The sequence below is a fragment of the Nannospalax galili genome, unplaced genomic scaffold (genome assembly GCF_000622305.1).
Source record: "Nannospalax galili isolate Female #2095 unplaced genomic scaffold, S.galili_v1.0 scaffold895, whole genome shotgun sequence".
Lineage (NCBI taxonomy): Eukaryota > Metazoa > Chordata > Mammalia > Rodentia > Spalacidae > Nannospalax > Nannospalax galili.
This window is the reverse complement of record NW_008336435.1, coordinates 1,357,387-1,371,739: the sequence shown is the minus strand read 5'-3', so window position 1 is coordinate 1,371,739 and position 14,353 is coordinate 1,357,387. Positions and strand designations below refer to the sequence as shown.

Here is a 14,353-nt window from a genome sequence, read left to right as displayed (position 1 = left end):
GTTATATGGCTTTCTATTTTGTTTAAATATCTCCAAACAAAACGTGAAATAAAATACATTATCTTTTGTTCTCTTAAAGAGAAAAAAATTCAAAGCTACTTTGCTTCCTAACAATTACACAGCAATGGAAAAGATGTTTAATTGAGACAAGAGTTACAATCTAGTACTTCACAGGACACAACAGTACTTGGGTCTAGAACGGTACACAATCCCTTGGGCAATAGTACACCAAAAATGGAAAGGCTGAGATCCATAGGGAAGATGGGCTCCACAAGTAAGCACTTGCCTGTTACTTTTGTTCCACACTAGAATACGTCCGATTGGTATTTTCCCCCCAAGAAATCAAATATCTCAGATACACCAATTAGATGGGGTAGGATGAAGAGGGAACAAGAAGATAAAGCTTCCATTGCTTCGGGGTCCTTTAAAGCGCTCTTTAACCTGGCCACGTGTTTCTCTTTGGAGTTGGGGCTGGGCTGTAGCCTGCATTTTGTAGGTTGGTGGGTGGGGTACTTATAGCCACACAATTTCCCCCCAAGAAATCAAATATCTCAGATACACCAATTAGATGGGGTAGGATGAAGAGGGAACAAGAAGATAAAGCTTCCATTGCTTCGGGGTCCTTTAAAGCGCTCTTTAACCTGGCCACGTGTTTCTCTTTGGAGTTGGGGCTGGGCTGTAGCCTGCATTTTGTAGGTTGGTGGGTGGGGTACTTATAGCCACACAAAATGCTTACATTGCTGAATCCTTTTGGTTTTCCTTCTACACTTTCCCACTGGCCTGGCCCGGCCTGTTGGGGGCTGAGGATGTTAGTAAGGGGCAAAGAGGATGGAGGTGGGCGTGGCGCGGATGGGCCCATGGCCAGGCCTCAGCAGGGCGGGAGGGATGGCAGTGGCCTGGAAAAGCGAGGCGGAGGGCCTTGGTGGCAGGGACAGGGCAGAAGACACAGCCGCTGCAGCTAGGGGTGACGACAGGAAGGCAGGGGCCAGCGGCTTCATCAGATCTTTCTGGAATGCAAGTTTTGCCTAAAGAAGGGAGGAAAACCAGGAATGGGGGTGAGGACATTGTTTTGGGGTCACCGCACCATGGATCTTTTCACGAGTAAAACACTAGAGAGCTAACAAGTCTTAAACACCCAACATCGTTGACAAGTCAAGAAATGAGGCCTTTCATGAAGCTGGTCTCAGTAGCTCTTGGAATATGGCTTGACTTTGGTTTGTTTCCATTTCAGCTCTGTTTTAGTCTTTGGTCTCTAGAGCTATCAAAGCAAGCATTCTGGATAAACACCCTAGGTGTTGGACAGGTCCAGCTAAGGCAGGGAGCACAAATCAAAACTTAGGCCATGCAGCCTGGAGAGGTATGAAGCCTAGGCTGGCCTTGAACTTGCCTCAGACAACCTCCCAGAGTTTCAGGGATTATACATGTGCACCACAACATCCAACATGCTTGATTTTGTTTTTGAGCCGCATTACACGCCTCCCCCCCACCCCAGACAAACTGCACTGAGATTAGGTAACTGAGGTTTGGAACATTAGGGGCCCAGGAAGAGTCTATAAAACAACTTATGGGATGTCCCCTAAAAAAATTACAGCTAAATAAAATTCTGTTGATGAGGATGACTGTAAGTGGGCTAAAAATCTCTGCTTAAAGGAATCTCAGTGTGGCATCTTCTGGGTAGAAATCAACCCTTGGTGTCTGTCTTTCGGAATCAGAAGGGGCTGGGCACACTGTGTTTGCTGACTGCAGCCATCACCTGCTTGGGCATCAGCTGGGGCCTTTGGCCAACCTGGAAGGTGATTTCAAGCTTCTCTTTCAGCTGGCCCAGCTCAGCTCCACTCAGACTGAACATCACGCTGGGTCTCAGCCCTAGAGACACCGTGAAATCCGTCCATCTGGGCATTTATATGACACCTACTGCTGAAGTCCCTAGGTATTTGTGTGAGAAACTGCCAATAGTGGATAGTGAATGCAGATGGGCAGACTGATGACCAACACGCCTTCTAGAGAAGGAGCAAGGCAAACACTTGCATGCACAGACACCAGAACACAGGAGGAAGCAAGCCTGCTGCTCAGGTTTGACACATTCCAGCATTCCTGAGGCATTGCTCGTCCTGGCTCCTAAAGCTTTACTTTTCTTCACACTTTAAAGAAAGTAGTTTTTGACAAGACCTTGGTAAAGACTATTAGCTCTTTATTCCCCTTTTTTTCTTCTGGTCTTTTTGAGACAGGGTCTCCCTGTAGCCCCAGCTGGCCTACAACTCCCTATGTCTTGAACTCACAGAGATCTGCCTACCTCTGCCTCCTGAGTGCTGGGATTAAAGCACTACCAAGCCTGCTCCTTTTTTTTTGAGATGAATTATTTTTATGTGTATATGTGTATGTCTATGTGTGCGTATGTGCATGTGAGCATAGTGTCTGCTGAGGCCAGAAGGTGCAGAATCCCTTGGAGCTAGAATTATAGGCCACCAATGCTGGGTGCTGGCAAGAGAACTCAAGTAGTACATTTTCTTAACTGCTGAGTCATCTCTCCAGCCCCAAGGCATTAGCTCTCCTTTGCTTTTTCAGAGGATGCTTTCTTCAAGGTACCCTGTAACAGGAACTAACTAAACAGCTCATTCTAAAATTTCTGGGCCTGTGAGGTGGCTCAAACCAATAAAAGCACCTGCCACCAAGCCTGACATAGCTCAGTAAAGGTCTCTGTGGTCAAGTCTGACAACCAGAATTTGATCCTCAGAACCTGCATGGTGAAAGGGGAGATTCAACTCCCATGAGTTATCCTCTGCCCTCCACTGGTACAAGATGGCTCAAGCATGCCCCTAGCTCCCATGGATTTACAACCTTTAGCTCAGTGGTGGACCTCTTGCCTAGTAGATAGGAAGCTCTGGATTAGACCCCTAGCACTGCAAAAATCAGTGAATAATAAAAATTAGTTAATAATTCATCAATGTCCAATCCTGCAAGGCTGACCCATAAAACAGGTGAGGAAAGTAAACTTACCGCTAAAATGCTTGGGCTCCGCTGGAGTTTGTTGTAGGGGCTGTATTTTGGCTTCAGCGGTTTCCCTGCAACTCGGTCCTTATGCCTTCGACTAGAAATGTGCTGAAAAGAGTTTGATGCATTAGCTGAATCTCTGAAAAATACATTTCCCAGACAGAAATAGTGGATAGCTCCCTTCCTACCTTGGGTAAATAAAACCTTTCTGATCTAACGAGGACTTTCTCCCCCTTCACTGCAATGCCTTCACCCCTCTGCTGTCCTCTAGAGCCGTACCAGATTTTGCCTGGTGTTGCCTGTCTTCTCTGACCAGATCTGGGTGTTTAGGAGACAAGATTCACATAGCTTACATAGTAACTTCCTTGAGATTGCTGTGCCCATTTGTCTATGCCTAAGAATGGCCTGAGAACTGACAGTAGACATTCAGATACTAGTAATGACTTCTTCTACATAGCACTTGCATGTTGCATATTTTATGCATTCTATAAAGTTTAGTAATTTAACTGTGAGCACACTGAGAACCATTTATAAAGGAGGAGATGAAGACAGACAAGTGATAACCCTAGCAACCAAGTGTGAGTATATCTAATTTAGGATATATTACCTGTTTGAGTTGAATTTCTGAGTTAACATGAACATCACAGATTTCACAATGAAATGTTTTGTTCTGTAGTCCTGACCCCTTACTGCCATTCTGCATCTTTAATCTTGACCCAGGTCTAGGATAGGACTTAATTGGACCTGCTCCATTACGAGCCTCAACCATGGTCTTGTGTTTAGATCCTAAAATGAAAGAGGCATTTATGAGACAGTTATTTAAGAAACATAGGGAGCTGAGGATGTAGTTCAGTTGGAAGAATGTTTGCCTGGTATGTGTGAAGACCAGGGTTTGATCTCTAGCACTGCATTAACTGGGTGTGATAGCACATGCCTGCAATCCCCAATACTTGAAAGGTGGAGGCAGAAGTTCAAGGTTATCCTCAACTACACAATAAGATCAACTCCAGCCTGTGCTGGGACTGTCAAACAAACAAACTATAGGAAGCTCTTTTTTCTTCCCTTTTCTCTCCCTCACCTCCCTCTCTCCTTTCCTCCCTCCCTCCCTTCTTTTCTCCTTCCCTCCGTCCCTTCCTTCTTTCCTTGTTTTTTTTTTTGAGACAGGGTCTTTCTATGTAGCCCAGGCTCCCCTTGAACTCACCATTGTAGCCCATCCTGACCTCAAACTCGTTATGTCCCTACTCAGTCTGTTGAGTGATGGACTTATGGGCATGTACCACTATACCTAGCCCATGTATATATTTTCTTGTCATTAATTTTAATGACTGGGCCAAGTAATATATTTTATCACACTGGGCTACTGTAATTTATGCAGGATTTCACTACGGATGGACTTTCGGGTTGTTTCCATTGTTTTCCTCCTCTAAGAGTGTGGCAGTGAGTAGTCTATGAAAATTGCCTTCATCTCTGTCACTTGTCAAAATGACTTTTGGTAAGTATTAGATGCTTTGGGGAAATCAAGGATAGAACAAGTTTCATCTCCAAAGTACTTTGCTTTGCTGTTTCCCCCAAATCACAGAAAATACTGATCAGACTTCTGTGAACAATAGATGTGATATTCTGATAGGAAGTGTTGGGTTTAGTTGTGAACACTATTTAAATTCCAAAGATATCTGCTAACCTGTATTGTGTGCTTCTAGCTGTGACAGGGAGTTCACAGCAACTTTGCATAGTGAACAGTAGAGTAATTTTTTGGCTTTTTCTTCTTCTGATTCGGCAACAGACCCGGGAGCTCCATTTGTGCTCTTGGAGGGAGAAGCAGTGGCTCCTGGTGGCAGAGGTGTTGTGCCAGATTTGAGAAGAAAGGACCGACCTTCAGCGCCTGAGGGCTGACTGGAAATGGTGGCTTTTAACTTCCCTTTATCTTCTAAGAAAGACAAAGAGAGGTGTTATTATAGCCAGTTATATCATACAAACAGTGACACCATAATGGAATTAAAAACAAATTTTATTTCCATATCAAATAGGAAAATCAACAATGTACACTCTTTAATTTTAACATAGATTTTAGCTTGTAGAGCTTGATTTAAACAAAATCCCACCCCATCTGACCAGCTTCCTTATTAGGTCACCCCAAGATCATGGTGATTTATGAAAAATGACTTTGGTCTCCTACTTAAAGCAGGTATTTTTTTCTGTCTGCTATCCTTGAGTTGTAAGTCAAGCTCTAGGGAAGTCTTTAATGTAGCAAAATCAGCTAGTCTTCAATATGATGACATGACAAGATGCAACATGGAAGAAGTCTTGAGGCAACATTAGCTTCAACTGACTGCTTGTGACTTAGTTATGGCATGAGTATAAAAGCTAAATTTAAATTTTTATACCAAGTCAAAAATTTACCTTTAGGTACTTGGATACAGGGGAAAGGAAGAAATATAGTTAATTGCTGTTGTGATTAAGTAAGCTTTCATTCCTCTTTGAATGGCAACACAATCTATCCCAAACACAAGAGAGCAGAGTCCCATTCTTTAAGCTTATAATTACTGTCAATCTAAATAAAGGGTCTTTTTTTTTTTTTTTTTTGGCCTTTTTTAGACAGGGTCTCTCTGTAGCCCCAGCTGGCCTGGAACTCACTATGTAGACCAGGCTTGCCTTGAACTCACAGAGATCCGCCTGCTTCTGCCTTCTGAGTGCTGGGATTAAAGTCATTGGCCACCATGCCTGGTCTAAATAAAAAATTTTAAATAATGCTGTCAACCACAAGCACCACATGAAGATTAACCAAATAATATAAAGACATTTTAGCATTTTGCCCATGCAACTGCTAAAGGTTTATATTCCTGAAAGGCCAGTATCAAGTTATGAGGGGTTGTCGTGACTTCAATAGAATCTAATCCATAGGACTTCCTTTGCTACTCAGGATAGCTGAGTTCAGGAACTCCTTTGGGAAAGAAACTGGAGCTTTGTATGCAATAGCACAGTCCAGCTCATGTTTAATTCCGTAGAGGTGGTAGTCTTATTAAATGTCTATAGGGCTCACTCTCATTAAGAGGGAGACCGTGTGAAAACATATTTTTTAATTGTCCTAGCTAAATCCAGAACATATACCACTGACATAGAACGCCAGTAATGTTTATGTTTCTATGTTCATGTCATAAAATCCCGTATGTGGCAAACAAAAGGTTTCAGTGCTTACTATAATGATTTTCAAAGCTTCATTGATTTGGGGGTTGGCCGGTTTCCATCCTTTCCCCCACGTTGGATCCATGTCAAGATTAATATGTCAAGACTAAACCAGTAAAGAAGCCATAGAGAGGGTCCAGACTGGAGCACTGCTTAGAAAGAAAATGTCAAGATCTGTTCATATCCTTGGGTTCTATGTTTTGTGTTTCCTTTCAGGAAATGCATTAAAACGAGGATGATATGAACTATGATCAAAAAGATCTGTGACTTTATAAAACTGATCTGAATAATACGAGGGAAAGAAATAAAATTATTCTTCTTAATTGGCAATAGTAAACCAGAATGGTGGCTTTTTTTTTTTATAAAGACCTGGATCTCCTCCACCTATAAGGATTGCTCAGATTGAATTTGCAATTTTAGAGCACTCATAAAGCAGCAAAATAACTCGGCAGTCTTCATATTTGCCCTCTGGAGTTAGCTCTTGTGATGGAAATGCCAGTTATTACACACCAACTTATTCTCTTGCTTCAAGCATTTCATTTAATATTTTGTATGAATTTGATCTGAAAGGATCTGTCCTTCAGTCATTTAGTCGCTCATTCTTCCCCATAGTACCATTTTACTGCTCCTTATATTAATGTTCCTCATGTACCTTTATGTTTATGTCAAACTTTATAGCTTACAGAGTACTACTAACATTGTCCTATTAGAGCAAACACATGGAATATTAGGGCTGAGAACAAATTTTTTCTTTTCCATAAGATGAAGAAACTGAAGTTAATCGAAATTAAAAACATTTCACACATTAGTAGACAGCATAGATGAGGCATGATGTTTTCTGTGACTGGTGTCCATGTGATACACTAATTTTTTTTGCACAAAGGGGAGGTGATGTCATATATCATCATTAATATTACAAATCACATAAAAGTCCCCCTACATATGAAATAGATGCTGTCTTGTTTCATAATAGCACTTTAGTTTTACATCATATTTTTCTTAAATGAAAATACTGTCTATGTACAGTTTACATGGAGAACTATAAAATTATATATTTTTCTTTCTAACCTTATGTCTTAAAGCAAACATAAGATTCCTCCTTTAGGAAAGAGTTAATGTGTTCATTAATAGACACATGTTAAGTTAGTTGCTGATAAGGTGCTAGATACTGAAGAGAATAGTAAGTAAACCAGGTATAGACTTTGAGAAAGTTACAGGCTACAGGGGAATGAGAAAGCAGATCAGAGGCCTCTAATTTACGGTAGAAACCAGGGACGGACGGGCCCAAGGGCTTGGAGCAGAAAATGAGGACCTCAGCTTGGAAAGGAAGGGGTATTCTCCATTGTTCTTGAGGTTTTGAAGGTCTGATCTAGAAAACCACAGAAGGAAGGTGAAAAGAATTCAGAAGGGATGGTCAGGAGCAGCAACATGGGGACATGATTAGGAGTTAGAAATCTCAGGATTTTCAACCTGGTTGTTTAGCACAGAACTGACAACAGAGATCATGGGAAATATTACCATAAAGGTAATTGAACCAAAAGGCAGAGACTCCCTTAAATCTACTTAAATATATACTAAAGACAGGCATTTCGTTTTTAACAATACATCAAATGATAAAGTATATTTAACTTTAATACAATCTAAAATTTAGACAAATTATTATTTCCTGTGAGGTAGGCTAGAGTCTTAGTAATTTAGAATAAATTTAATTTTGGAAATGTATAGATGGTTTCAACATATTCAAAATGCTGTTGCTAGATTGATACCAGCTGGGCATTAAAGCAAATCTAAAATCAAGAAAGTCACTGCTGCATTTACATATTTAAATTGTGGTATTCTCCCTGGATGTGTGAACTTGAAAAACTTCAGAGCCTAATTTTATTGTTTTGTCTTAGTGGCTTTATATTTTGATCAAAATCTACTATACTATTTCTCTTAGTGACATTTTAAATGTCTGATATTTAAAATGGATTTGAAGGTTTAATTAATGTACTGTTTACTTCTGTTTCTTTTAATAAAGATGCATGTCATCTGGAACTTCTATTTAATGTAAATTCCATTTTCAAGTATTCCCTTGCCTAATGGTAATTAACTGTCTTAATTATTTTCTGATTGCTCACACACTAGTCTTAAGGTTTTATCCTGCAGGACTTCAAAGCAGAAGTCGTTTAGCTACATCAGAATTGTCCTTTGTAGCAAGAAAATCCATAATTTATGCATCCAAGTGAATATATTTCTTTAATTTGGCCTCCTGGGAGTTTCTACCTCCACTCACCTACACTCAAAACAGTTAAAAATCCTTCTTTTGGGGCCTGTTTTTTTTTTTTTTTTTTTAACCCAATTGATAAACCATGTGAAGCAAGTCAGTCATCAATATTTGTCATTCTTATTTTTCACTCCAGAAACTTTACCCAAATTAACCCACCTAATTCAAAGTTGCTACTGTGTTTTTTAAACAGTATCTCTGCAGATTGTTGTACTAGCAAAAGATAGAAGGTTCTTGATGCAGTTTTAAGAAACGGATCATGTTGAAGAATGGAAGTCATGTACATATATAGCTCTTGATTTTGAAAACAAGTAAAATAATATTTCATCTACAATGTATGTCTTGTATTTTGAGTTAGAACTTTAGAGATGCTATCAAAGTTTTATTATTCTACTTACAAGGATTACTCTTGAATTTAATTTTATTAATGTGATAATTTTTTTCTAACCAGGTTTCAATGGTTGAATAAAATACCTATGTATGTAATAAATCTATGCTAATTAATAAAAATTTAGATAAGGTCAGATAATTTTTTTTTAAAACTTAAATCACTTACGATTTCATTCTAAGTTGTGCTATCGCTTGTTATACACCAATTCTATTGAGGGAAAAACCGTTGCCACCTATGATTTTGTCTTTGACCCTATTTTCTCTGTGTACCATACAGTACATATATTCTAAGTAATCTTCATTTGTATATATTGTGTAAGCACCGATATAGAATGTTTCTACCATACCAGGAAGCTCACTTGAACCTCTTGTCAAGGTAGCCGTATTTTCACACATTTCATCACATTGAATCAAAGCTGGGCATGGGGGAGCATGCCTTTGATCCTAGCACTCTAGAGGCAGATGCAGGCTGATCTCTGTGAGATCAAGGCCAGCCTGGTCTACATAGTGAGTTTCAGGCCAACTGGTGTTATAGGAAAACGCTGTCTCAAACATGTGTGTGTGTGTGTGTGTGTGTGTGTGTGTGTGTGTAATTATTTTTAAACTTCATATAAATGGAATCACAATATGTGCATTTTTGTGCTATTACATATAGAAGGTTGTTTTTCATTGCTTAATAATGTCCTGATACATGTGACTACACCATAATTGTTCTTTTACTACTGATGAATTCTTGAAAATTTTCAGTTTGGACCTATTTTGAATAATGCCACTATGAACATTCTTATGTTCTTTTGTAAACATATTTATTTTCAGTATACACAAGACATTCATCTATCTACCTTTATTAGATTTGGAAAACAGTTTTCCAAAGTAATTGTACCAATTTATCTTCTTATTAGCAGAATATATGTTACATAACATATTATATATCTATATAGAATATATATATGTGTGTGTGTGTGTGTATGTGTGTTTCCTAGTTTGAGTCTTCATTTCTGTTACAAAACATGCTGACCAATACCAACTTGGGGAGGAAAGGGTTTATTCAGCTTACATCTCCCAGGTCACAGTTCATCAGGGAGCTCAAGGTAGGAACTTAGGGCAGGAACCTGGAGGCAGGAGCTGGAACACAGGCCATGGAGGAATGCTGCTTACTGGCTTGCTCCCTTGGCCCCTGCTCAGCCTGCTTTCTTATACAACACAGGCCCACCTACCCAGGGGTGGCACCACCTACAGTGGGCTGGGTCCTCCCACATCACTCATCAAGAAGATACTCCACAGACATGACCACAGGCCAGTCCAATAGAGGCAATTCCCCAATTGAGGCTCCCTTAACCCAGGTGTGTCAAGTTGACACTAAAGCTACCCAGCACAATGGGAGCCCGATCTTCCTGTATCCTCTCTAGGGAATGGGATTGAGGCAGGCTAGATGGCAGAGGGAGAGAAGTAACTACATGGTGTAAAAGGCTGATGCAACAATGGAGAGGTAGGGTCGAGTGTCATGTGATTGCCAAAACAGTGAAAAGCAAGACCTTGCCAGAACTAGCTAGAACCAGCATGGTTTCCAAGAGAACTGCTTAACTGTTTCATTATAAATGGATCTCTGTATTATAAATGACTTAGTGTGCCCATGATGCATCTGACACCATGCACATCCAAAAAATCCATATAGGACAGAAAAGAGGAGTAGCCTCTACTTTAGAAAATCCTAACCCAGTTGGGAATTCCCTGTCTTTTCCTGTCTCAGTTCATGAGGCATCCTTAGACATGCTGTCAGAGTTGCTGCCAGATGAGAACACGCATACTTACTCCCTGAGTGTGTACTTTCACTTGATAGTAAACCTCTCTTCCAATTCCTTACTTTGTCTTTTCTCTGGATTCTTTCTCCCACAATGACAAGACCCTGGAAGCAATGGGTAGAGGTCTCAGTCTTTCCCTGAGGCCTTCTCAGTCTTCACTGTACCAATATGGATGCTAACAGTATCAGTCTCACTAGGATGTTTTATTTTATCCACCTTCTGATGTATTAGTTTTATTATATTTTTTGTATTTCCCTACTAACTTATGATATTGAGTACACTTGCATATTTTTATTAACCAATTATGTATTTTCTTTTCTGAAGTGTTCATTTAAAATTAATAAAATTGACTTATTAATTTTTATATTATGTGAATGAATATTTTGCCTGCATGTATGTATAAGTGTACCCATGTGTGCAATATCTGTGGAGGCCAGAAGAGGGGGAACTGAACCTGGGTCCTCTGTAAGAGCAGCCAGTACTCTTAACTGCTGAGCCATCTCTCCAACCCTAAGTTTTCGAGTTTTTAAAGTATTTTTAAAAATATTTTGACTTAGAGGATTAATACATATACACACATGTAGTCTGAACTGGCATCCTTTGTTAAACGTGTGTCACAAGTCCTCTCCTAGGATGAGACATGCTTTATACCCTCTAAGTGTAGTCTTATGACAATCTCGATTATTGAAAATCTAAAAAACAGCTAAGGCGTAAATAAGGACTTGCCTATAGCCACTCAATTAATGAATAGCAGACCACTGATTCCTCAGCCAGTGTTCTGACTGCTCTTATATTTTTGATAATATTATGCCAAGCATGCTCAGTGTTAGGATGTCTTCTTGAATGTTTGACATTGTAAGTGGATGGTATCATTTTGTGTACTTAAGCTACATGATGCTATCAAAAGCACTGCATAATATAGGCAAGCTGAGAATCAGGTAAATAAATCTGCTTTAATATTGTTTCTTTAAATGTGTGGGAGACCAGAAATGCCTCCTGTAAATATGTCTCTTTGGCATAAGGATTATTTTGAGAAATGACAGACAAAGAAGCTCTGAAAACACAGAAGTCTCTCAATTTTAAGGGAAGTGTACACCTCTAAGGGAAATCTCTTCTAAGCGTGTCCCCTCCCCTGTACCAAAAAGAGAAGCACTCCAAATCTCTAGGGGTTCCTAACAGAAAGGCAGGTTTAAACCTGTGTTTTTCTTGGTCAGTTCCTGTAACTGGCCTCTCCAAGCCCTTCTGTATTTATTTGAAGATGGTACTTAAGCCTGAATTCAAAGCCATTTTTCAGAGATTTGCTCATTTCTTTGGGCATTGCACACATATACATAAGATGTAAATTTTAATAAACTCTTGTTGTTTTCTCTTATTAATCTGTATTTTATTATAGGGATTAGTTCCAACCCAGAACTCAGATGAAAAGACAGAAAATTATTTTTTACACCACAGTCTCACCTTAGCATGTGATCTTAAGAAGAAAATTATAGTAGCCTTGAAAAACCTATATTACATGAAAAAAACATGCTTGTTTAATTCTTGATTAATTTCCAAAATTTAATGGACAACCCAATGAAGTATTTAGATTTCTTGCATAAAATTTTTCTTGCATCTTTACCAAGTAATATAGATTTAAAGCCACTAACAATTTTCTGTCTCTTAGAAATGGCAAAGATTTAAAAAATTACAATAGGAGAGGGTACATAAGATGTGTCTTATAGTTTACAAGGCACACAGCTACGATATGAGATATATGATAAATAAGAAATTATATATACTGGCAGGGCTGTAAATTAGTATAAGCATAAAGAAATGACCATCCATCCATCTAATGGACACCTTGAATCACCTAATGGACACTTATTATGTGTTATATATTATCTAAGTAGCAAAGTCAGACTAAAGAGGATGAAGAACCAAGACTTTGACTTAAATAACCCCATGGTGTGTGTGTGTGTGTTGTTGTTGTTGTTGTAGTTCTGAAACTGTACTCTACAGCATGAAGCATTGGCATGCTAAGCATTTTTGAAGTAAATATTAAAGGAAATTGGAAGATTCTGGAAGTTATCTCAGAAACAAGGCTTCCTAAATTTCCCCATAAGCACAGAGGAGTGCTCTTCCTGAAGTTTTATTTATTTATTTTATTTTATTGTGAAGATGGCTTCCAAAAGGTGAGAAATCTGTTGTAAATCTCCTGGAAACTATGACCCTGTCCAACCTGCAGCTTTCTTGCTCACTGTCTCATTGCGCCTTCTTTTAGTCCCTGCAAAAGCCCTTTGCATCTCTGGCTGTCATCTCTTGAGGACTGGCTTTTGAAAGGCCAGTAGTCCAGACCTGAGTCCACTAACATTATATGTAGAATAAACTGTGAAAGTTCCAACACAGATATGTTAGGAGGCTATGGTAGTGGTCTACAAGATAGCTTATGGTTGTTTGGGACAAAGTGGTGGTTAATAGCAGAGAACTGTGCAGTAATTTTAGGATATATTTGTATATTGAACCATCAAGACTTACTGACTAGATGTGAGATAGCCAAAGAATGAAATCAGGGATCATTACTATGGTTTTGGCATGAAGACTTGGTAAATGATGGTGGTACCATTTATGAAGATGGAGATATTTAAGATGTGCACAAAACTTCCTGCGGTTTTTTGGGGTGGGTTTTTTTTTTTTTTTTTTTGGTCTTTTTTTGAGACAGGGTCTCCCTGTAGCCCCAGCTGGCTTGGAACTTGCTATGTAGACCAGGCTGACCTTGAACACACAGAAAGCTGCCTGCCTCTGCCTCCCAAATGCTGGGATTAAAGGCCTGTGCTAACCACACCTAGAAACTTCCTGTTTTTTAAGCTAAGAAAACTTGCCTACTCTTTATTGTATTCCTAGCTGACATAATCTTAAGCAAGTTTAGCTGATTGATAAATTTAATCCTCAAACATGTAATATACTATTCTTTTCTCAAGAATCAAGAAGAACATGAAGGTAAAGAGGGCTTCAGGAGAAAGGTACAATGAAAAGTTGTGATTACTAGCTATCAGTGACTCCTATCACAGGCCATGGATTTTGCTGCATGCTGAAATGCTATGAACTTTTAAAACCATGTTATTTATTGCTCAGGACTGAAAAAAATGTGGCCTAGTCATAACAAGAAAATGACTACAATTAGACTATCCTAGTCAATACCCCAGGCTGTGAAGCAGTGATTTTAATGTTTAATTTTGGGGAAGCAACATTATCTATCCACTCACATATTACTTTTATTATGATTTTAAAAGACTAAACATTTAAGAAGTATTTTAATATGTGTATTTTGCTTTCATCAAAAAATGTAGTAAGTTTTATCAGTATTGTACAGTCATTTGTCATTTGTTAAAAAGAGTCTTTGAGAAGCCACGAGCCTTACTAATTGATATCTACTGATGTCTTTACAAGATAACCCTTCTACAAGAGCAAAGGGAACTCTGGGGCTGGAGAGATGGCTCAAAGTTTAAAAGCACTGGTCCCTCTTGCAGAGGATGGGGTTTGGTTTCTAGCATCCACATGGTGGCTAACAACCATCTGTACCTCCAGTGCCAGGGGAGTCAACACCCTCTTCTGACCTTCACAGGCACTGCATGACATGGAAGTGCTTACATACATACATGCAGGCAATACACTGATACACAAAAATTAAAAATAATAAATAAAATATTTTTAAAGAGCAAAGGAATTCCAAAGCTTAAGGATT

General features: G+C 39.2%; 1 protein-coding gene across 6 annotated transcripts in view; it reads right to left on the bottom strand.

Moving 5' to 3' along the window:
• Window positions 1–520: 520 nt before the first annotated feature.
• The window catches only part of Znf385b (zinc finger protein 385B), a 495,209-nt gene continuing 481,376 nt past the window's right edge, over window positions 521–14,353 (bottom strand). For 5 of the 6 annotated variants that reach the window (XM_008831167.3, XM_029562549.1, XM_008831171.3 and 2 more), the window contains 4 exons: window positions 4,673–4,918; window positions 3,599–3,777; window positions 2,998–3,099; window positions 521–1,025 (listed from right to left, as the gene is read on the bottom strand). In XM_008831167.3, the coding sequence (XP_008829389.1) occupies window positions 810–1,025; window positions 2,998–3,099; window positions 3,599–3,777; window positions 4,673–4,918 (743 nt within the window). In that variant the 3' untranslated portion in view covers window positions 521–809. The remainder of the gene's footprint in view (window positions 1,026–2,997; window positions 3,100–3,598; window positions 3,778–4,672; window positions 4,919–14,353) is intronic. The other variant, XM_008831168.3, reaches the window with a different exon arrangement.